Genomic DNA, 24,462 nt, shown 5'->3' with positions numbered 1-24,462 from the left:
CCTTATCAGAATCTGCTGAGTGAGAAACCTTTTAACAGAATCCCTTAAAGTGAGCACTTGTCAGACAACCTTTCAAGGCAGGCAGTTTTGAAGACCGCCTCAGAAATACTTTGTGAACAGTCCTGTGAGTTGATGGGAATTGATTTTTGGTAATTATTTGATTTGGCAACATAAACTGTAACTCAAAATTGTGCAATGAAAGTCTAGCAAGATACTGTACTTCAGTTTTCAAAACCATCTGTAGTAGTACAGAAATAGCTTTTGCTGACCAAATGATTCCTGTTAGAAGGGAACTAGTCTTGATTTTGAGCAGCAATGTTTGGTGGCTAGAAATTTGCAGAACAATTCCTTCTTCACAGAGAAAAGGGCTATTTCTTACTTTCTGCTTTTTATAATGTTCCTGTTCCAAAGAATCTAGCTGTCGCCACCATCTTTTAAAAGCAAGCAACTTTGTAGATTGGTAAGTTAATTTAAGGGGGGAGCACTTGCCTTTATGTGAATAAACAGCGAAAAAGTCAACATAGATAGGAATGCTGCATGAATTTCTAAGCCTGTAAATTGACCAAGATGTAAAATATGTGAATATTGGTATTAATGAACCAGTTAACACTTTCCTGTTATGTTCATATTGTTCAGAACATTGGAATTCCATAGTCAGTTTTTGTAATCAAAGTCCTTTAATTTTCACTTCCATTGCTGGATTTTACCAATGGTGCTAACATTTAAACTAATATGCATGCCTTAGCTGCTTTTAATTGACCCCCAAAATTGGGTCAATTAAAAACCTGGTTTTAATTGACCCAAATACCACTTTCCAGTACTCTTGAATGTACAGATGAAGCTAAAGCTCCAATCCTATAGCCAGTTACCCATGAGTAAGCCCCACTGAATTCAATGTATATATACAGGATTGCCCAGTGAATGTACAACTTGCCCCAGTTGGAGCTGATCCATTTACACAATTTCAGTGATGTGAAAGCAGAGTTTTGAAATTAGTATCAGCCTGGATCTTAAAACACTATCCGGAGGAAATGAATATGCAGGCGGAGTGTTTTGAAAGTCGATCAGAGTTTTGTTTGTTTTGTTTTTAAAGTAAAGTAATATTCTGGATAGGTTAGCCAAAGTCTAATGAAAGCAGGACTTCTGCACTTTAATAGTTGTGTAGATGACCCTGAATATTAATTTATTAATTAATAAAATGTATACATCACTTGGTTGCAAAAAAACAACAACAACCCTCCCTCAAAGTGGTTTTGTGTTACTAATATGAGGTTTTATAATACAAAAAAAGAGTAAAGGACCCCTGGACGCTTAAGTCCAGTCAAAGGCAACTTTAAAAGTTTCTAAATGTGGTGTCCAATATTTGTGGTTTAGCAGCTGTGCCAGCATTGTTTTTTACAGAAAAGCCCTTGATAAAGACAATCATGTTGAAATGTGCCGGGCATACAGTATCTATAATAAAACATGCCCTTGTTTTTAAATCTTTGAGACGTATTTCTCCTTTTTGTTCTGCACTTCTAGATACTTCCTTTTTCATGTTGTTTTCTCATTTCTGTAGTATCATTTGTTGCTAAAGGCAACTGAAATGCTGTAAAATGGCTGTTTTAACCATGTCTACTCAGAAGTAAATCCCACTGAATTCAGTGAGGCTTTCTCCCTGGTAAGTAGGGTTAGGATTTCAACCTTAACCTACTTCCTATTGTGAATTTTTAACTCATTATTGTTCCTTTCACTTGGTTAGAAGTGATCACTTTGCTATCTGCGTATTTTGATACTACTCCTTAAAGTTGTCTATTTTCCCCCAAAGTGGGAAGAACCAGCTGGATTCGACTGCCTATTTTTGACCACCCAAAGTCTTCATGTTAAATTAAATTTTAAATCCCTCCCCTCCTCTCCACATTAAACCATTCCTTTCCGCTGCCTAGCTCAGTTTTTGCAGCATCTCTGATGTATTTCAGGCAGGATTCTCTCTCAACCCTGCCTGGAGACACCAGTGACTGAACCTGGGACCTTCTCCATGCAAAGCGGATGCTGTAACACTGAGTTTTGGCCCTTCCAGAACTTTATACTGAACTGCAATCCTAACCCCATTTATCTGGGAGTAAAGACGGGTGGCGCTGTGGGTTAAACCACAGAGCCTAGGACTTGCCGATCAGAAGGTCAGCGGTTCGAATCCCCGTGACGGGGTGAGCTCCCGTTGCTCGGTCCCAGCTCCTGCCGACCTAGCAGTTCGAAAGTACATCAAAGTGCAAGTAGATAAATAGGTACCGCTCCGGCGGGAAGGTAAATGGCGTTTCCATGCACTGCTCTGGTTCGTCAGAAGCAGCTTAGTCATGCTGGCCACATGACCCGGAAGCTGTACGCTGGCTCCCTCGGCCAATAAAGCGATAAGAGCGCCGCAACCCCAGAGTCGGTCACGACTGGACCTAATGGTCAGGGGTCCCTTTACCTTTACCTTAAACCCCACTGAATTCAGTGGGAGCTACTTCTCAGCTGACACTTTGGTTTGTAGCCATAGAAGGCTTTGGTGCTTTGCTCTTAAGTCACTTCATTCATTTTGTTTTTAAGGTGTCGTAAGACTCTTCTGTTTGTGTAGAAGACTAACTGAGTGATCTGTTTCTTTATGCTGGAAGGGAACCCAAAGGAATGCAGTTAATTTGCAAATATCTGTTGGTGACTGAGATTTTGGTGTCTATTGTGTGTTACGCAAAAGAGAACATATATTTCTGCATTAACAAAAGACAAAATGGCACACAGACTTGTGCAATTGGAGTTTAACAGAAAATACCAGTTGAAAGTGGGAATGAATGGCAGAATGGATTAAGGTGTGTTTGAACATCGTTAACCAATAAAGAAATTCAGTGGGAGAAGGTGGTCAGAAATACAATCAGAGCATTATAGGCAAATATGTTAACATCTGCAGGGTTCTGTCTCGGGTTTGCTGTTGTTCAACATCATTATAAACAACTTGGATGATGGTGTTGAGGGGATTCTTATCAAATTTGCAGATGACACCAAACTGGGACGGGTAGGCAATGCCGCAGAAGATAGAAGTATATTTCAAGTTGACCTAAGCAGATTGGAGAACTCGGCTAAAACTAACAAAACAAATATCAATAGGGTCAAATGTATGGATCTACTCATAGGCAAGAAGAACCAGCTGCACAAATATAAGATGGGAGACACCTGGCTTGCCAGAAGTACATATGAAAAGGATCTAGGGGTCTTAGTAGACCACAAGCTTAACATGAGTCAACAGTGTGATGCAGCAGCAAAAAAAAGCTAATGCTATTCTAGGCTGCATCAAAAGAAGTCTAGGGTCCCAATCAAGGGGTGTAATAGTGATAGTAAAGGTAAAGGTACCCCTGCCCGTACGGGCCAGTTGTGTCCGACTCTGGGGTTGTGCGCCCATCTCGCTTAAGAGGCTGGGGGCCAGCGCTGTCCGAAGACACTTACGGGTCACGTGGCCAGCGTGACAAGCTGCATCTGGCGAGCCAGAGCCGCACACGGAAACGCCGTTTACCTTCCCGCTAGTAAGCGATCCCTATTTATCTACTTGCACCCGGGGGTGCTTTCGAACTGCTAGGTTGGCAGGCGCTGGGACCGAGCAACGGGAGCGCACCCCACCACGGGGATTCGAACCGCCGACCTGACGATTGGCAAGTCCTAGGCGCTGAGGTTTTACCCACAGCGCCACCCGTGTCCCACGTGTAATAGTGATAGTTACCTTCAAATATCTAAAGCGTTGTCACATGAAGGGTAGAACTTGTCTTCTCCTGCTCCAGAGGCTAGGAACCAAACCAATGCATTCAAGTTAAAAGGACAGGACATTTCAACTAAACACCAGAGAGTTTTCTGACAGCATGAGATGTTTGACAGTGGAACAGACTCTGAGAGATAGTGGTCTCTCCTTCTGTGGAGGTTTTCAAGGAGAGGTTGACATGTGTGACTTAGTTGAGATTCATGCATTGCAGAGGGTTTGACTATATGACTCTATGATTCTATGATCCATTTCCCCCTCCCAGGTTTTTTTGTGTGTTTCTTTGCTCTTATTCTTTATTCTTAATATTTAGACTGTCCGCCAGTATCTTGATCCTCATAAGCAGACTGAATATTCAACTAGCAATAGTTTTTTAAAAAATAAATAAATAAATTATATGTTACAATAAAGTTTCATGCTGATATCTTATATGATGTATGTGAATTCTTTATTCTCAGGGAAGAAGATGGACGATTATATTGATTGGCCAGAAGATTATAGTCTAACCACATCTTATTACTATGATACAGGCGTAGCCCCAGTCCGCATCATGGCGGGGGAATCATTTGCGTCTTATGTTGTGCCACCGCTTTACTCTTTGGTGTTCATATGTGGCCTGCTGGGCAACTCACTGGTGGTGCTGATTCTCATCAGATACAAGAAGCTCAAGAACATGACTGATATCTACCTGCTCAATTTAGCCATCTCGGACTTGCTTTTCATCTTCTCGCTCCCATTTTGGGCTTATTACGCAGCCCACCAGTGGGTATTTGGAGACGCAATGTGCAAAATTCTCTCTGGGATCTATTACGTAGGCTTCTACAGCGGAAGTTTTTTTATCATCCTTTTGACAATTGATAGATACCTGGCCATCGTTCACGCAGTGTTTGCATTAAAAGCCCGGACAATCACCTATGGCACCTTCACAAGCGTCGTCACGTGGGTGGTGGCCTTATTCGCCTCTGTGCCAGAATTTGTATTTCACCATGTTCAAACGGAATCTGAGATCCACAAATGTACTATTCATTATCCTTCAAAACATGAAAATGATTGGAAGCAATTTTTAACTTTAATGAGGGTTGTCTTGGGCCTAGCTCTTCCCGCGGTCATCATTGTTTTCTGTTACATGCAGATTATAAAGATTTTGATTAAGGGTAGAAATGAGAGAAAGCAGAAGGCTGTCAAGCTTATTTCTGTCATCATGATTGTTTACTTCCTTTTATGGATGCCATACAACATCACTCTTTTGTTGCAGACCTATCAAGATTCAATTTTCTCATGTGGCTTAAAAAATGATTGTGAGGGAAAGTTATCTGTAGCCATTGGGGTGACAGAGATCATTGCCATGATCCACTGTTGCATCAACCCTGTGATCTATGCCTTTGTGGGGGAGAAATTTAGGAAATATACCTCTATCTTTTTCCAGAAGTGTACGTTAGTTCCTCTCTGTCCAGGTCGCGATCACCCTAGTTTAGACCGGTCTACTTCCTCCTACATGAGTACAACAGAACATGACATTTCTATTGGTTTGTAAAGTGATTTCCAGTTGTGTGCTCTTTTTGTTTGTGTACATCTGTTTAGTTGTTATGCCTAAGGAGCAGGGGACTATCATGATGAACTCCTGCACATTAAAATTTATAAGTATACTACTGCCAGAAGAGGCATGGTCAAATCTGTCAGTTTTCAATTTCAGCAAGTTTCTGATTTTTCCATTATTATGTTTTGTTCTCTACATTTCCACAGCAGTTTGTGATTTTTTAAAAAAGTGTCATCATATAAGTTCACCATCATTTCCACTAATATCTTTTCTATGCAATTTCTCCTAACATACACATTTTTGCAAATTGATTTGCTGTAATATAATGCACTTTCATATGCCATTTTCACTAACGTGTGCATTCTAATGGACATTTTATATCCTAGCATATGCACTTTTGTACACATTAATTGGCCAAAGAACTGAACTGCAAAATTTGGAGAGATGCACATTTTCAAGGGTCTTGGTTCTTGCTTTGCATTTGAAAGAACAAATTAAGTAGCCTTGTCCGTAAATGCGAACTGAATCTAATTTCTCCACAATCCTTACACACAGCACAGATCTGGGGAAATGTTTTGTTAGATTAGAAGAAATTAAAATTAAAATGCTGGTGAATTTTCTGGAGAACTTAAAATATATGCTGCGGGGAGGACTGTCTCACAAACCCGCAGATCGTCCGTGATCTGTCAGCTTGCATCAAGGTGCAAGTGGCAGGGATTCTGGGTCTAAGGGCACTCTCCAGAGCCACTCCTACACGCAAGAGACACCTGTTTTTCATAATTATAAGATTGGGTGTGGGGGGAACCAGGCATGTTCCAGATGGAGGAGAAAAAGGAAGAAAAAACCCTGCTAAATTATACAGTCGTTGGATGTTGAATTTCGGACTTTAAACAGACTCTCACCTTAAAACGTGGATTAAGGAGGTGAACAACCACTACCTTTCCATACTTGCTATATTACATCATGATTTGGCGAAGCTCAGCCAGAAAGAATTTAATTACTTGAACAAAACACAAGAGGCGAAAATTATAACTGAATGCATGATATACAGCCCTCAAAAACTCAAAGAGAAGTTGGCAAAACCAGATCAGCTTGGGCTGAAGACGGAAACAAAATGGCGATCATTATTGCGCAGTTACAGAAAAAGGGGATTCTTATGGAAAAGAGCTCCTTTGGACAGGGTGTACTGTATTTGGTTCTAAAATATATCTGCTTGTGTGGATTATTTTTATGCATTATTGTGGACAGAAATTGTGGACAGAAAGACGGAGAGCGCTGGATCCCTGCCAGCTCTTCTAGGGCCCGGAAGAGCTTGGGGGTGTGTGTGTCTTGTTGTTCTTGGAGGAATTTAAGTAATTTTCATATAATATACAGCTGGGAAGCACGTCCCACAATACAGCAATATATACAGACATATACGGTCATCAGCTCTTTAAAAGACATTGGAGAGAAATTGTTGATTGGCCATTTATAAACTTTACTTTTGGAATCAAGCCCGGTGTCTTTAATGAGAACTTGACGAACAAAAGAGAGATAAGAGGACTGAATACCAAATAACTGGACAGAGAATAAGATGATTAAAAAAATGCCTCTTGTAGATTAACAATATGGAAACTTTGCTACAGAAGATGCGAGCCACAGAAACAATAGCTGATTAGACTGAGAATAAAGATGGATAATATTAGTTTTGAATTTGAAAAATACCAAAAATGCAGAGACATGAATGAGGATGTCTCTAGACATCTGGAACATGGGAAGTCCCAATAAAGTTTTGATAATTGGAATATATAATTGGTGTATTGTTATTATTGTAATTTGGATTGATTTGCTTTAATTTGTCATTTATTGGAAGATTGTTATTGAAAATGAATAGTTTTTTTAAAAAATAAAAATAAAATGTATGCTGCGAACTGATGTAGAAATATGGACAGATGGGAAATGAGAAAAATGAGAAAATGGGGGGAAATTTGCACTTACCTTTTAAAGTGGTATCATTTCTATTCCCTTTTGCTTTAATATTTGCATGCTACAGTGTGCTGTTGTCATTATTCATCTACTGTGCCTGAATAATGCCTATTTTATTTTTAAAAATGCACTTTATTTTACTGCAAAGATCTTCCATTTGTGAAAGATCTGGAATAGATTCTCAATATTTTTATTTGTTTGGCATGAACAATCCCACTTTCTATGTGGAAGGGGTAGGGGTTGATGGGCATGGTTTTGGAGACACCTGTTTTGTGCCAATTCCCTTTGACTGGTGCGAGCTGTCAGTTTGTGAGCTATTTAGTCCAGATGAGAGTTCAGGGACGAGCTGTAGTGGGCTATGGGGTTTCATGGAGACCTCAAGAGGCAAGTTCAGGTGTAACTTGGTGTCAGTAGTTATCTAAATGTGCAGTGTCATTCCTGTGCATTAAAAACAACAACACAAAACCAACACATGTTGTTGGCATCCATTTGTCTCCATTGCTGGGGGTGAAGTCAAACCACTGTGTTCACACCATCCAGGTGACCCCCCCCTGGGGTGCAAGCCTGGGCAGTATGTATGGAAGTCCTGGGCTGCCCAGATGACAAGACCCCTCTCTTGGTCTAGCTGATATGGTCCAAAGGAAAGCAAAGCAATGTATTTGGCACCAGCTTAGGTGCAGGAGTTGGCAGAAGAAGGTGTACAAGGCACCATCCAACCATCTTTGGTACTCCACTCTGGATTTGTGTAGGGTTTACTCCTTAGCCCTTTGTTCTCCCGAACGTATCCTGCAAAGCAGCCGAAGTTTAGGATCAGAGCTTTTCGCCTAACCTCTTCTAATCTCCTATACTTCCAAATGGTTAGAATTCTGGAATACTAAGCTTCCTGTACTGCCCTCACTCCCACAAAAGGGCTATCTCAGCATACATCCTCGTGACTAACATCTACTGGCTAGAGGAACATGAGGGTACATAAGGGATGTGACCATAGCAACAGGACTTTTCTCAAATTGGGCACCACCCACCATTAATGTGGAAGTGGGGAATCGGCTCCAAAATCACTCTTTAAAAGGTGGGATCAAAAAGCAACTGTGCCAGTTTACATGGTAAGGGTGGAAAGCCCTGAGAGAACCTAAAACGCCAGATTCACCCTTCTCTAGCTACTTGGAGATGCAGTCATACTTATGAAGCTTGGGGCATCTGGTCAAGTGAGTACTTGCTGTGCATTAAGGCAGGGGCGGAGGAAGGGGGGTGCAGTGGGTGCTGTCCACCTCGGGTGTCACCACTGAGGGGGGTGACAAAATGCCAGGTGGCATTCACCACGCCCGAGCCACACGTCCAAGCGCTCCGCCCTCTGCCTCCCCCCCAGCTGTAGGGCGGCTGAGTGGGGGGAGGCAGGCAGACTCCAGAGGCCCCGCGGTACGCCCTGCCCCTATGGGCGGCTCGCCCCGCCCCTGAGTGCACCACTCCAGGTGCCCGAGCAACCTTCCTCCGCCGCTGCATTAAGGCCAGCCTTCAAGGACTTCTGAGACTCTTGCATGAACATTGGGCAAGGCAGCTCTGAAGACCGCCTCGGAAGTCTTATATAAGCAGCTCTGCAAGTTCTTTGGAGTGTGTTAAATGAACAACCAGATGCTGATGATACCATTATCAGTAATCCACAGAGTGAAAAACCCTTAAATGGAACCCATTTCCTTTGTGAAAAAAATATGTGGTTTCATAAAGATATCGAACAGCAAAATTGGTAGATGAAGATTTTTCTTCGTTGTATTTTTGTGTTTTACAGCATGGGCTGTAATCCAAGTTTGTGCAATTGAAGTCCACGGAGTAGTAAGATGCACTGCACTTTTTAAAATCCTCTGCTGAGTTTTGCTAGCCTGCTAAACAATTATTTTTAGAAGGAGGGAACTGTTTCTTGATCTTTTTTTTTTTAGGAAGGAGAAACATTTGTTCACTATAAATTTGCAGAACAAGTATTTCTTCACACAGGAAGGTGTGTTTTTTTTTTTTTACAACGTGCCTGATCACCAGCATCACTGAAAAGCAAGCGATTGTAAATTGGTAAGTAAATTTAAGTTGGGGGGGGGGGTTGCATTTATATATATAAATTAACAGCAAAAAAAGAGTTAACAATGATTAGGAATGATGCATGAAAGTAACCTACCTAGATGTAAAAAAGGCAGTTATTACATATTACAAGCCCTGAAAACTGATGATTAATATTGATGACCCTTTCTTTACGTTCATATTGTTCAGAAAAAAAGCCATAAAGACCGAATTGGGTTTTTCTGCCATTTTTAAAAATTATCTTTGGCTAGATGCAGTTAATAGTTTTTCAGTAGCTTGAATGCGATATGAAAGAACTATTGTTTCTTGTTTCTTCTCTGCAGTGAGGTATCCAATCAGATAGTTGTCCCAAATTTTGACAAGAGAATACGCAAGGCTGTGGGTGGTTGTTCCCCAGGCAAAAATAGCAAAATTATTTCCCCTTTAAATCTTGGGTGTCATTTATTCAGTGCATATGCGGGCTGAGGGTCATTTCACAAGGAAAACACTCCTATGTGAAAAAAAATTTAAAAATTCCTTCCAGTAGCACCTTAGAGACCAACTAAGTTTGTTATACACTGAAACAGAAGTGTATCTGAAGAAGTGTGCATGCACACGAAAGCTCATACCAATAACAAACTTTGTTGGTCTCAAAGGTGCTACTGGAAGGAATTTTTTTATATTTTTATTTTGGCACACTAAACACAGCTACCTACCTGTAACTACTCCTATGTGAGTAATACTGCAAAAAATGTGCATCTAATAGTATAAAACATGCTTGGTTATCATGACAGGCTGCCGCAGGTACATGCCTTTCACATGTGTAAATATGGACCACATGCTATTTTCTGATATTTTGTTAATAGGGAAGTTTGCTGTTTAACCGTGTGTCATTTTAAATGCGTAGTACGATAACGATTTTGAATGAAAAAGAGGCGGCTTACTATTGGATCAGCAAAATGCCCATCACTTTGGGCACTGGAGGAGAGACCTGAATATTGCAGGGAACCCTGTGGACAGCTATGCGCTCTGCTTGTGGGCACATCTCCCCATGGAATTCCTGCTGGGGAGGGCAGGCTATTCGGCGAGCAGATTTTGCCCTCGCTCCAACGTCCCCTAAAACGTTGCCGAGTTTTCCCATAGGAATGAATGGCTACTATCTGTTTAAGTGGAATAAATGAAAGGGAAGCCATAGCTATCTGCTCCCTGCACCTAGGCATCCTAGCCTTCAGGGGAAATGACTGTAGCTCAGAGAGTGTGTGTCTGTTTTCCATGTAAAAGGTCCCAGGTCTGATCTCTGACATCTCTCATTGGTGCTAGAAATACTCCTTTATGAAAACCCTGTTTGTGTAGTACTGAACTAGATAGTATTTGTTTGTGTAGTACTGAACTAGATAGTATTAATGGTCTGATTTGGCATTAGGAAGCTTCCTTTAAAAAAAAAATAATAATTCAAAATTATAACAAAACATTTCATCCTTGTTTCCCCCCCATTTTTCCTCCCTCCCCCCTCCCACACAAAACCCACCCCCACCCCCACCCCCGACTTCCCTCAGTTCCAGTCTTTGATTTCTCTAAAAAAGCTGTTTTCTGCATGTTACAACGTTGTATAGATCCTCAAACTATTTAGCTGATTATTATCAATAAAAGGTTTGTGAATGTTTATTCAAAACCTGCCAAGGAGTCCAGTTGGCTTTGTTGCGTCTTCAGATACTTTGTAAAGGGTTTCCATTCATCCTTAAAGTCACAGTTATCCTTGTCCCGTAGCTTATATGTCAGTTTTGCCAGTTCTGCATAGTCCACCAATTTTTCTTGCCATAATTCTTTAGTTGGGGTTTCTTCAGTCTTCCATCCTTGTGCCACCAGAACTCTCACGGCCGTTGTCGCATACATGTTTTTCAGCTTTTTTGGCAGGTCTTTCCCTACAATCCCCAACAAAAATGCCTCAGGTTTTTTAACAAATGTTAAATGGAACATTTTCTTCAATTCGTTGTATATCATTTCCCAAAATTTTTTAAGTACCTTACAATCCCACCACATATGATAAAATGTCCCCTCCTTTTCCTTACACTTCCAACATATATTTCAACTAGTTTTGTACATTTTCCCTAACTGCACTGGAGCATTAGGAAGCTTCCTATACTCTCATCAAAGCCTTCATTTACCCAGGTTTCATAGCTCCAACCTGGGTTTTCCAATCATGCTTTGGTTCCGGCCAGTGCTGTTTTTCTAGAAAAGGAGCTGCCAGAACTCACCACGAACTTCTCCGGTGTTCCCTTAGAATGGCAATGGCACCCACCTGAGAGGTGCCGGAGCTGAGATCCGATTAGCTGGCTGAAAAAAGAAAAGCCCTGGTTCTAGCATTGGTTATTTAGAATGAGCGTGAGCTAGGAGCCACCGTCTTCCCAGTCACGCCCCAACTTTAAAGCTGCTACATGTCTATCAAGCACAACGCTAACTCAGTGTTGAAAGACAGAGGCGAGAAAGTGGGGTGATTTAGTTGCAAACCAGGCATAGCTGCCAACGTTTCCCTTTTCTTGCGTTGAATCCTATTCTGAGTAAGGGAATTTCCCTTTAAAAAGGGGGGAAAGCTGACAGCTATGAAACCAGGCCGCATCCAGTTCACCTTTTGGTCCATTCACCTCAGTGCTTGAAGTGGGAAGAAAAAGAGGGTGTGTTAGTATTTTGGTCTGCTTTTCGTTTTGTTCTGTTTTAGATCTGTTTGGAAAGAAGCAGGATGGCATCCCACTCAGTGCCAACCAACTGTGAGCACTGCATTTAAGGAAAGTGGTCAGGAGCGCCTCACCCATTATATTTCAAACGCAATGCACTTATTGCTATTCTATTTCTAGCCAACTCTATGGTTGTGAACTCTATGGTCCATAACATGATGATGGCAATCATTGCGCCAAGCGTGCTAGAGTGGAAGCCCCAGAAGGAAGCCCCACTGAGTTCAAACATGTATTAGAACTGCTCTGCTTCTGACTGTTCTTAGAAAGAGTTTACTAGGTCTATGTACTAAGTAAAGGTAAAGGACCCCTGACCATTAAGTCCAGTCGCAGATGACTCTGGGGTTGCGGTGCTCATCTCGCTTTTTGGCCGAGGGAGCCAGCGTTTGTCTGCAGACAGCTTCCGGGTCATGTGGCCAGCATGACTAAACTGCTTCTGGTGAACCAGAGCAGCGCACGGAAACACCGTTTACCTTCCCGCTGGAGTGGTACCTATTTATCTACTTGCACTTGACGTGCTTTTGAACTGCTAGGTTGGCAGGAGCAGGGACCGAACAACGGGAGCTCACCCCGTCGCGGGGATTCAAACCGCCGACCTTCTGATCGGCAAGCCCTAGGCTCTGTGGTTTAGACCACAGCGCCACCCGCGTCCCTTATGTACTAAGTATGCATGGTCAAATCAGCAGCCTCTTTGCTAAAAAAGAAAGGGGTGGGTGACATATTTTATACCGTTGCTGTAACCATTATAAAGTGAAAACAAACACAACGTGGTTAGAACGTGGTGCTGATAACGCCAAGGTTGCAGGTTCAACCCTCATATCGGACAGCTGCATATTCCTGCACTGCAGGGGTTTAGACTAGATGATCCTCAGGCTCCCTTCCAACTCTACCATTCTATGCTTCTAACAAATGCTCCTAAAACACAAGGCCTGTTTTGCAATTGGAAATACTCGAAAACAAGCCTCGGAGCCTCGCTGAAAATATTGCCTTCCTCCCTACGGAAATCTGAAATATCATCCTTGCAAAAGCACCATTATCTTTGAGTCACAGCTTCTCTAGCCAACCCCACCCTGTACACTGTGATATGGAGATAACAACTTATCTTACCCAGTTGTGAGGAGGAGTGTGTGTGTGTGTGTGTGTGTGTGTGTGTGTGTAACACTTTTCATACCCTCACTTGCTATAACTGCAATATCTATTGAATATTTATTGCTATTTACCTTGCCCTGGTTACTTCAGGTTGAAAATTCCACATTGTGTACCTTGAATATTCTAGTTACACTGTTGAGATTCTCCTAGAGGAAAGGTGGCCAGCATATACCTTCAGTTTTGAAGGTGTACAAAGCCAAACTAGTTACCAAGATTATGTACAGACTTCTACTTTGGATACTGGGGATTAAAGAATCCCTGGTGAGAAAGATCTTTTGCATCCCATATGTGCATCTAATGAAATTGGTAGCAAGCATTTGTTCTTTGGAAACAATAGTACAGTCTTTTTCAATGGGTTATTGGCACCACCAATATCTATCCCCCCCTTAGATTTGGGCTATGAATCCCTGGCCTTGCTTGATAATTATGACTCCTCCTGGCTCAAGCTGGTTAAGAAGAGAAGAAGAGTTTGGATTTGATATCCCGCCTTTCACTCCCCTTCAGGAGTCTCAAAGCGGCTAACAATCTCCTTTCCCTTCCTCCCCCACAACAAACACTCTGTGAGGTGAGTGGGGCTGAGAGACTTCAAAGAAGTGTGACTGGCCCAAGGTCACCCAGCAGCTGCATGTGGAGGAGCGGAGACGCGAACCCGGTTCCCCAGATTACGTGCCTACCGCTCTTAACCACTACACCACACTGGCTCTCATGTTAACACTACTGGCTGTTGACCACCCCATCTTCTGCCTCTTTGGTTAGAAAAACCAGCTGCCTGCATTAAACAGAGACTTCTGGATCTTAGCTTGCAAAATTCATTTGCTCTGGCAAATGAGGTTTGTCCACCTCTATACATCAAACCTAGACAGCATCTTAAAAAGCAGAGACATCACCTTGCCAACAAAGGCCTGTATAGTTAAAGCTATGGTTTTCCCAGTAGTGATGTATGGAAATGAAAGCTGGACCATAAAGAAGGCTGATCGCCGAAGAATTGATGCTTTTGAATTATGGTGCTGGAGGAGACTATTGAGAGTCCCATGGACTGCAAGAAGATCAAACCAATCCATTCTTAAGGAAATCAGCCCTGAGTGCTCACTGGAAGGACAGATCCTGAAGCTGAGGCTCTAATACTTTGGCCACCTCATGAGAAGAGAAGACTCCCTGGAAAAGACCCTGATGTTGGGAAAGATGGAGGGCACAAGGAGAAGGGGATGACAGAGTATGAGATGGTTGGACAGTGTTCTCGAAGCTACCAGCATGAGTTTGACCAAACTGCGGGAGGCAGTGGAAGACAGGAGTGCCTGGCGTGCTCTGGTCCATGGGGTCACGAAGAGTCGGACACGACTAAATGACTAAACAACAACAACATACATCGAATGCAACCTAGCATTAATTATTTGCATGACTGGTGTTCAGCAACATTAAATATTCCTAGAGAGAGTCCAGTCAGTGGCTATGCTCAATGTTTTGTCTTCAGCGTTTATGGAAGGTTGATGCACTTGTCTATCTTGGCACATGAGTTTGCAAAAGCGGGTCAGTCAAAATTGTAGCATGTGTTAATTAATTAACAGGAAACTCTGGGAACTGCAGTTCTGGAAGTAGGGATGGAATGGTGTGTGTGTGTGTGTGTGTGTGTGTGTGTGTGTGTGTGTGTGTACCTAACTGATAATTCTTTGCATACTCATTAAACTACTGTTCCCATGAATCTTTGCAGAATACCATCACAGTTAAACTGGTATAGAGGCCATTATCAGGAGGCGTTTTGCTGATCATTTCCTTGGGAAAATGAATGTGCACAGACATGAAGGCAATTTAAACTATTATGTTCAATCCATTCCTGACACAGAAAGACATCTTTCCCATAAGAAGCATATGCATTTTAAGAGTGGATATGTAACCATTGGAACAGTTGCTCCATGGCTGTTTATGTGGCTAGGATTGCACCATAAATCTTCAGTTAAATTATTGCAACAGTGCCTTCTTTCTGATTTTGTTAGTTCATTTCTGTAGCCCCAGTGTGTCTTCTTTTCACAAGAATTCATTATTCATGCTCATGTAGGATGCACTGCACAAACATCTCTTTTTGAAAGTTATAAAGGTACAGTCTACCAACCAAGAACAACGCTTCCAATAATAATAATAATAATAATAATAATAATAATAATTTTTATTATTTATTATTTATACCCCGCCCATCTGGCTGGGCTTCCCCAGCCACTCTGGGCGGCTTCCAACAGAATATTAAAATACAATAGTCTATTAAACATTAAAAGTTTCCCTAAACAGGGCTGCCTTCAGATGTCTTCTAAAAGCCTGGTAGTTGTTTTTCTCTTTGACATCTGGTGGGAGGGTGTTCCACAGGGCGGGTGCCACTACCGAGAAGGCCCTCTGCCTGGTTCCCTGTAACTTGGCTTCTTGCAGTGAGGGAACAGAATGTCCGGGCAGAATGATGGGGGTGGAGACGCTCCTTCAGGTATACTAGACCGAGGCTGTTTAGGGCTTTAAAGGTCAGCACCAACACTTTGAATTGTGCTCGGAAACGTACTGGGAGCCAGTGTAGGTCTTTCAAGACTGGTGTTATGTGGTCTTGGCGGCCGCTCCCAGTCACCAGTTTAGCTGCCGCATTCTGGATTAGTTGTAGTTTCTGGGTCAACTTCAAAGGTAGCCCCATGTAGAGCGCATTGCAGTAGTCCAAGCAGGAGATAACTAGAACATGCACCACTCTGGCGAGACAGTCCACGGGCAGGTAGGGTCTCAGCCTGCGTACCAGATGGAGCTGATAAACAGCTGCCCTGGACACAGACTCAACCTGTGCCTCCATGGACTGTGAGTCCAGAATGACTTCCAGGCTGCGCACCTGGTCCTTCAGGGCACAGTTACCCCATTCAGGACCAGGGAGTCCTCCACACCTGCCTGCCCTGTCCCCCCAAAACAGTACTTCTGTCTTGTCAGGATTCAACCTCAATCTGTTAGCCGCCATCCATCCTCCAACCGCCTCCAGACACTCACACAGGACCTTCACCGCCTTCACTGGTTCTGATTTGAAAGAGAGGTAGAGCTGGGTATCATCCGCATACTGATGAACACCCAGCTTCCAAGAGTTTTAGGGCTGCTTCAGAAATTATCTAGGTAACAAATGAACATGTCCTGATAGGAGGACACTCTGTAACGGAAGATGGTGAATCTCTGACCCTCCAGATGTTGTTGTACTACAGCACCCAACCCTTCATCATGCCAGCTGAAGATGATGAGTCAACAACCTCTGGAGGCACAGAGGTTTCCCATCTGCATGGTATAGGAAGCCATGACCAATTGTTTATTCCTGTGCCATGGAGTTGCAGGAAACACTTATTTCTAAACACAAATAGCAGGGCAAATAACTGCAAAAAGTATTTCGGGAGTCCTAAGGAGGTTGAGATTTGGCTTCCACCAGCAGCCCTTTGTGCAACGTGGCAAACTGCTCTTGAAACCAAGTCAGTTCTTTCTCTTGCTGCTGATTTTTAACTAAAGCAGCCTCGGGAAACTTGTTAAGTTTGAATTAAGGGGCACCTTGATTTGTTTAACTCAAAATTCACACACACCAGCCCCCCCCCATGAGCAAAAAACAACAACCCAACATTCTTGTGTGTAGGGCATGGGTTGAGAAGAAAAATACCGTATTTTTTGCTAAAACAAAAAAAATTCCTTCCAGTAGCACCTTAAAGTATCTGAAGAAGTGTGCATGCACACGAAAGCTCATACCAAGAACTAACTTAGTTGGTCTTTAAGGTGCTACTGGAAGGAATTTTTTTGTTTTGACTATGACAGACCAACACGGCTACCTATCTGTAACTGGTATTTTTTGCTGTATAAGATGCACTTTTTCCCTCCTAAAAAGTAAGGGAAAATGTGTGTGCATCTTGTGGAGTGAATGCAGGCTGCACAGCTATCCCAGAAGCCAGAACAGCAAGAGGGATCGCTGTGCAGTGCTCCCTCTTGCTGTTCTAGCTTCTGGCTTAGCTGTGCGAAGCCTCCTCAGAGCAGCGGGAGCCTTCATCCTGCTGCCCTGAGGAGGCTTCGCGCTGCTATCCCAAGAACCCAGAACAGCCTTCATCCCGGGCTGCCCTTCTCCTTCCTCGGGGAAAAGCCTGCAAGCGCCGCACACACGCTCCACGCAGCTCGTGAAAGGGAGCGCTGAGCAGAGCCTGGGATGCATACAGGCTCTGCTCAGTGCTCCCTTTAAAGAATATTCCCCCTCTAAAAACTAGGTGTGTCTTATGGTCAGGTGCGTCTTATGGGGCGAAAAATGCAGTAGTTGGGTGGGGAACAGCTTATTTATTCATTTAATAACATTGATTTACTGGCTTGGTTGTAGAAGGGTTAAGCGGCCCCTATCTCTACCATTCTCTACTCAAACCAGCTGTAAGGCAGCGTGGGGTTCAGGCTCTGATCTAGGAACGAACACAAGAGTTCTAAAGCTGCTTTAGCAAGGAACTAGCAGAAACTGAGCCCTTGTATAGTGGCTGGCGGCCCCTATGCTGCAAGATGTTGCTTGACTTCTGGGGGGGTCCAGCCTTCTCCAGTAATCTCCTACTGTGATGGACTTCTTCTGCTGTGGATTCCTCCCAGATGGATGGGGAAGCAATGGCTCTGCACATTCATCTGGTGCAGTGGTTCTCAGGCTGCCCCTGTGTGTTGCCACTGTGCTTTCAGGGTTGGAGTGCTCACTTTCATCACGCAGTGAACAGGCACCTGACTCTTGCTTCCTGACACAGACACTAGCTGGTCAGACCAATGACGGCAGCAGCAACTGCTTGCATGCTAAGGAAAGGAGGCATGGAGACAGAGAAATGGGTGGAGGGACAGAGGGAAAAGGCCTGAGGTGTTGTTGGGAGGAAATCTGAAAGTGTGACAAACCGTTAATCTGTGACCAAAATAACATTTGTAAGCTTTTTCAAAAAATATTTTGCGTTTTAGCTAATATTATCTGAACTCTTTAACTCTGTTAAACTATTTGTGTGTTCCCTATAGAAACAATATATTTTTTAAAAAATGCCACAGGTAGTTTAAATGCTTTATTTTTCTCGTGTGACCAACGTAACAGTTTCGCAAAATGGATAATTTATCTGTAACTTGGCTCATTGTTTTCTCTAAACATATGAATGAAACAATTCACCTGCAGCAATAAGAGCGTATGCTTCATTACTTACGGTAATGTTTATTGGAAACAGTAAGAAAAAAGGTTTCCTGGCAAATGACCTGCAGCCATCAGAACAGGACAATTCACTGCTAGGCACCCACAAATAAATGCCTCCAAATAAAGCACACAGGACATTTAGCTATGTATTCACAAGTTGAAGTCGGAATCAAGTCCAAATTGGAAGCTGTAGCGCTAATGGGGATTTACACTTAACCATGGGCAACACCCTTATGAGTTGTTTCGTTTCAAGCCAGCATCATTTGCAGGGCAGGCAAAAGTCCGTTTTTAAGCAGAGGATTTTATACTAATCAACATCATAGCATATCACCTGGCGAACAATTTTTATTTTCCATTTCCCAGTCTCAAACTCTGCACAGTTCCCGGGTGACACCAGAACTTCAGTGGCCATTTCTGCTTCTTTCATGGTGATCACATTGCCTATAGGGACATTATTCCCTGTGTTTGTACTGTTTTGCTTTAAATGAGTAATTTACACCTTGTGTTCAAGACTGCCTTCAACCTTTTGCAGGGTTGTAACCGTTTCCAGAGGCAAGGCGAGAAACCTTCAGCTCGAGGTGAGTTCTTGTATTTCTAGGTCAATAGTGTCGAACTTCTGCCCTTTGGGCCAACCTGGGCCTACAGGGCTTCCCCATTTGGTCTGTCAGGCCACTTGGGGCAAGCCAGAGCCACCTGCACTACACCTAATGTCATAGGTAAAGGAGCCCCTGACCATTAGATCCAGTCATGGCCGACTCTGGGGTTGCGGCGCTCATCTCGCTTTACTGGCCGAGGGAGCTGGCGTACAGCTTCCGGGTCATGTGGCCAGCATGACAAAGCCGCTTCTGGCGAACCAGAGCAGCACACGCAAACGCCGTTTACCTTCCCGCCGGAGCGGTACCTATTTATCTACTTGCACTTTGATGTGCTTTCAAACTGCTAGGTTGGCAAGAGCAGGGACTGAGCAATGGGAGCTCACCCCATCGTGGGGGTTAGAACCACCAACCTTCTGATTGGCAAGTCCTAGGCTCTGTGGTTTAACCCACAGTGCCACCCCTTACCCGATGTCATACAGGTAAGGAAAAAGCTTGACCAGAAGGGCACAGCTTACCCAAAGCCACTCTGTGCAGCTCCCAACAACCAGCCAAGCCTTTGGGGACCCAGCAGTAAGCACATTTGCTCTCCCCGAAGGAGTTTAAATTTTCAAATTTTAGTGGTGCCCTGTACAATGCCAAAATTTGGTGCCCCCTGCCTCTCACTTTCTGTTCCAAGTCTTTGTTGTGCCCCCCTTCCAGCTCGGTGCTCATTGTGGGCAAATTGGTCGCACTCCCTTATATTCACCTCTGGGAGATGGATGCTGCTGAGGTCATGGGGAGGAGGGGTTAAGAAACAGGGGGAAATGGAGTAAGCAAAAAAGGCTGATGCGGCAAACACATTACAAGGCGTGTAAGCGATTTAAAAAAGCACTTTTTGCATCACCATCGATTACTTGATTTTAGTTCCAGAAAAACAACATATCACCTAATCACAGTAGAAATGTTGTGTGGTTCCTACCCAAAAAATGAAGGAAGGAGCAAACCACAAGGCAAAGCTTGAGATAGTGTGTGGTTAAGCCCTCTGTCCTTCAACCACTTTCAAGCTTGAAAAATGTAACTATAGCTCCTCCAAATGGCAGAAAAGTAGTTGCAATGTAGACTCTTCCGTTTCTACACAGCTGACTACTAAAGAAATCCTCAGCGAAATTTTGCCCAGTCACATACTGTACACATTTACTAACACTCTTTGTCAGGGAGTGGGGTGGGAGGAGACAACGCTTTTCACAAGATAACCATTTCATGTTGATTTTTCTGAGCTTCGTTACAGCAGTTTATTCACGTTTTGTTAAGATACATTTCTGGGCTGTACAAAATTCTGGTCAACATCCAAGGGTGATTTCATATGGCCATCTTTTTTGGGTGACTTTAATGAAAATGAAACTACTATATACTAACAATGATGAAGAGGCTTTCATTCAGCCTCTTTCATTTTGGATACCGTATGGCACTTTCTTCAACAGAGGATGCTCGTTTGTTAAACTGTAAGTAATCGATGTAGAGTGATGTGATGGGTTTCAAAGGTTTACATTAGACCACCTGTAATTTCTCTCTCACTTCACAATTGTTGTTGTTTAGTCGTTTAGTCGTGTCCGACTCTTTGTGACCCCATGGACCAGAGCACGCCAGGCACCTCTGTCCTCCACTACCTCCCGCAGTTTGGACAAACTCATGCTGGTAACCTCGAAAACACTATCCTACCATCTCGTCCTCTGTCGCCCCCTTCTCCTTGTGCCTTATGTACAAAATATATGTACCGTACAATGTGGGATTCAGAACGTGCTGAAACAGTGCTGGGGCACCAAGCAAGCTATAATGGAAAGAATGGCATTTTGCCAATAGGCTCACTGATTATAATCACTCCTATGCAACTGCTTCTGCACAGATACACAATGTTGTTATTTTTTTAAAAAATATTTTATTAAGGATTTTATTGTTTTACAGAAGTGTAGTGCCTCGTTTTTGTTTTTTTTTCCATGTAACATTTTTACAAATCCATTTCATTTGTTGAGGCATTAGGGGGAGAAGAAAAAAAAAGAAAAGAAAAGAAAAGAGAAAGGGGGGTGGAGAGAGGGAAGATGGATAGGGGTGGGGTCGGGTGGCGGTGTTTCTATTATGTTTAATGTATGTAGAGTTTGGTGTCAGCGTTGCTTGTGTTGTTCACTTGTGTTCCTTTGGTGGTGAGAGAGGTTGGGGTTGGCCTAGGGTGTGGTTGTTTGTTTGTGATTGGCTGTGGTGATCTTTGTTTTCGTGTGTGAGTGAGGTGGGTGGGTGTTTTGGATCAGGTTAGCCATATTGATTTGTATGCTGTTGGTGGATTATTGTCATTGTCCTGTTGGGCTGTGTATGTGATAAAGGGGAGCCATACCGGGGTGAAGGCGTCTTCTTCTGTTTGTCCCCGTGTCAGTTTCAGTTTATTAGTTAATTTTTCTAGTAGGGCTGTTTCCCATACTATTTGGTACCATTGGTCCATGCTTACACCATAACCAGACACTGGAGAGACCTGTCAGGAGTAAGCAATGTTGTTATTATTGAGTTGCATAATTGCATATCAGTAGATTGGTGAAGTCCCAGCAGTTGTTGATCGTTAATAAGTGCGTGCTTAGCCTAAACATGAAAACATCTGCATGAGCAAAATCTATTGTTTTCTGTATTTTGATTTCTGCCCTCCTGTGTTGAAAGTTCAGCATATTCTCCTATGTACGGAAACCAGCATTTTATGATTACTGTGCATGCAGTGTGGATGCGTAAATATAAATGGGCATATCTTCTACAATTACAGGGAACAAGATGCCTACTGCGAGCACAGCATACTACGAAGATGTAACAACCACAGAATACGTTTATGATGAAACAGCAGAACCATGCCTAAGTGCCAGTGTTAATGAATTTGCTTCCCAGTTCCTGCCACCGCTTTACTCTTTGGTGCTCATATTTGGCCTGCTGGGCAACTCACTGGTGGTGCTGATTCTCATCAGATATAAGAAGCTCAAGAGCATGACTGATATCTATCTGCTCAATTTAGCCATCTCGGACCTGCTTTTCATCTTCACACTCCCATTTTGGGCTTATTACGCAGCGCACGAGTGGGTATTTGGAGATGCAATGTGCAAAATTCTCTCTGGGATCTATTACGTAGGCTTCTACAGCGGAAGTTTTTTCATAATCCTTTTGACCATCGATCGATATCTAGCCATCGTCCATGCTGTGTTTGCATTAAAAGCCCGGACAGTTACCTATGGCATCCTCACAAGCGTTGTCATGTGGGGTGTGGCACTCCTAGCCTCTGTGCCGGTAATGGTCTTTAACAGATTACAAAAGGAAGACAATCGTTCAGTGTGCACTCCTCATTTTTCTTATGAAAATCAGATTGTCTGGAACCAGTTCTTTACACTGAAAATGAACCTTATAGGCCTGATCTTCCCAATGATCGTCATGACCTTCTGCTATGCACAGATCATAAAGACTCTAATGAAATGCAGGAATGACAAGAAGAGCAAAGCGGTCCGGCTGATTTTTATCATCATGATAGTTTACTTCATTTTTTGGGCCCCATACAACATTGTTCTTCTGCTACAGACATTCCAAGATGCATTTGATCTCAGCAATTGTGCCTCCATTAGTAATTTGGCTATAGCAGCGCAAGCGACAGAAACAATAGCAATGGCTCACTGCTGCATCAATCCTGTGATCTACGCTTTTGCTGGCGAGAAGTTCAGAAAATATGTTTGCAGCCTTTTCCGAAAGCATGTGGCTCTCCACCTTCCAAAAACATGCCTCTCTCTGTATACAGAGCCCCTGGAACGTGCCAGTTCCACATACTCCCAGTCTACTGGGGAGCATGACATGTCGGCGGTGTTGTAGGGGCTTTCCAGAGAGAAAAAGTAAAACTTACTTCTGCCGGTGCAACTTACCAGATCCATTTGAGCTTTGCAGTCTAAAAGGGCTGAGTTGCTTCCGACAAAAGCCACTTTTATGGCAAGAGAGAAGATCTGGGTCGGATTTATACTGTAATTGCTTGGCTTACGTCAGCTCACAAGCTGAGTGATAAACAAATGTTACATGCAAGGACACCGGAGATGTTATGAACATCACCAGGGGTTTAATATCAAGCACAGCGGCGTAGCGTGGGTTGTCAGCACCCGGGGCAAGGCAAGTAATTTGCGCCCCCTAACCCGTGGATTTGCGCCCCCTAACCTGTGGATTTGCGCCCCCTAACCCGTGGATTTGCCCTAACCCCAGATGTTGCGCCCGGTGCGGCCGGCCCCCCCTGCACCCCCCACGCTACGCCACTGATCAAGCACATCTTATACGCTGCTCTCTGTTGCCTTTGAAATGCATGTGTGTCTTTTTTAATGCAAATGTATGCCAAATCTAATCTTATACGAATGTCTGCACAAATTAGCATGCTATATGGAAGTGAGAGCTGGACCATAAAGAAGGCTGATCGCCGAAGAATTGATGCTTTTGAATTATGGTGCTGGAGGAGACTCTTGAGAGTCCCATGGACTGCAAGAAGATCAAACACATCCATTCTGGTCCATGGGGTCACGAAGAGTCGGACACGACTAAACGACTAAACAACAACAACAACAAGTTCCTTGCACAAGTGAGCCTATTGCTCTGTCCTTAAGGACACTAAACACCCTGCTCCCACACCCAGTTTGTTTTCTGCAAGGTCATGCATTAACAGACAAAAACCATGTCTTCATTTCACCACCTGCAGATAGAATGTTGGAAGGGAGCAATGGCTATCTAGCGCCTTCCCGCTTAACATGATCATCCACTTTCCGGTCCCCGACAGATCAAACTATGCATCTAAACTACCGTATTTTTCGCTCCATAGGACGCTCCTGACGAAAAGACGCACCAAGTTTTTAGAGCAGGAAAACAAGAAAAAAAAATCGGACTCAAATGTTGTACTAAGCTATTTAAAACAGCAAAGTGTGTGGCTCCTGTCCACTTTGCTGCTTTAAAGCGAGCCACGGTATATAATGAAGTGAATGGGAAAAGGACAGACATTCCATTATAATGCAGCTGTTTTCATTATCACTGGGAAGTCAGTATTGGCAGCAGTCACAAAAACTAAAATTTGAGCATTTTACTGTTATTAATCAAGAATATTAATAGTCAGGGAGAGAAACCAGGGCTGTGCAAATGAGAAGTGCTTGGAGTATGGAGGAACAGCAAAGAGATAAAATGATTGCGCTCCAGTTCCTAAATCTCTTAAGTTTTCTCAAAACAGGCATGGTTGTTTTGAAAGGAAGATTCAAAATGGAGTGACTGAGCAAAGAACAGAGGAGGAAAAGAGGGCAGATAAATAGCTTCCATTCAATAACAAGAGAACACAATGTTTTTGGTTTGGTATAGGTGGACTGTACTTGTAAGAATTTGTATAATGAATTATAGATTTGGAGTGGAATATCAGTGTCTCTTTTCAGCAATAAAGATTAGCTGCTAGGAACATGGTCCACACACAAACACACAGGATGTCTGGTTATAGTTGTGCAGTTTAA

The 24,462-nt window shown here is 43.2% G+C and overlaps 2 protein-coding genes across 5 annotated transcripts; both read left to right on the top strand.

Moving 5' to 3' along the window:
- Window positions 1-5,409, top strand: LOC144324946 (C-C chemokine receptor type 5-like). 3 transcript variants are annotated; one of them, XM_077916397.1, is made up of 2 exons: window positions 1-149; window positions 4,219-5,409. In XM_077916397.1, the coding sequence occupies exon 2, from the start codon at window positions 4,227-4,229 to the stop codon at window positions 5,292-5,294; it is 1,068 nt and encodes a 355-aa protein (XP_077772523.1). In that variant the 5' UTR covers window positions 1-149; window positions 4,219-4,226; the 3' UTR covers window positions 5,295-5,409. The 3 variants fall into 3 exon arrangements, with proteins under 3 accessions (XP_077772523.1, XP_077772522.1, XP_077772524.1); XM_077916396.1 differs by lacking the exon at window positions 1-149 and adding an exon at window positions 166-460; XM_077916398.1 differs by lacking the exon at window positions 1-149 and adding an exon at window positions 846-1,660.
- A 1,948-nt stretch (window positions 5,410-7,357) lies between these two features.
- Window positions 7,358-23,766, top strand: LOC114607767 (C-C chemokine receptor type 5-like). Of its 2 annotated transcripts, XM_077916394.1 has the most exons (4): window positions 7,358-9,320; window positions 18,886-18,931; window positions 20,525-20,623; window positions 21,729-23,766. In XM_077916394.1, the coding sequence occupies exons 3-4, from the start codon at window positions 20,557-20,559 to the stop codon at window positions 22,808-22,810; spliced, it is 1,149 nt and encodes a 382-aa protein (XP_077772520.1). In that variant the 5' UTR covers window positions 7,358-9,320; window positions 18,886-18,931; window positions 20,525-20,556; the 3' UTR covers window positions 22,811-23,766. The 2 variants fall into 2 exon arrangements, with proteins under 2 accessions (XP_077772520.1, XP_077772521.1); XM_077916395.1 differs by lacking the exon at window positions 20,525-20,623.
- The last annotated feature ends 696 nt before the right edge of the window (window positions 23,767-24,462 follow it).

This window comes from Podarcis muralis, chromosome 12 (genome assembly GCF_964188315.1).
Source record: "Podarcis muralis chromosome 12, rPodMur119.hap1.1, whole genome shotgun sequence".
NCBI lineage: Eukaryota > Metazoa > Chordata > Lepidosauria > Squamata > Lacertidae > Podarcis > Podarcis muralis.
Note: the sequence above shows the minus strand (reverse complement) of the source record. Positions and strands in the feature narration are given on the sequence as shown.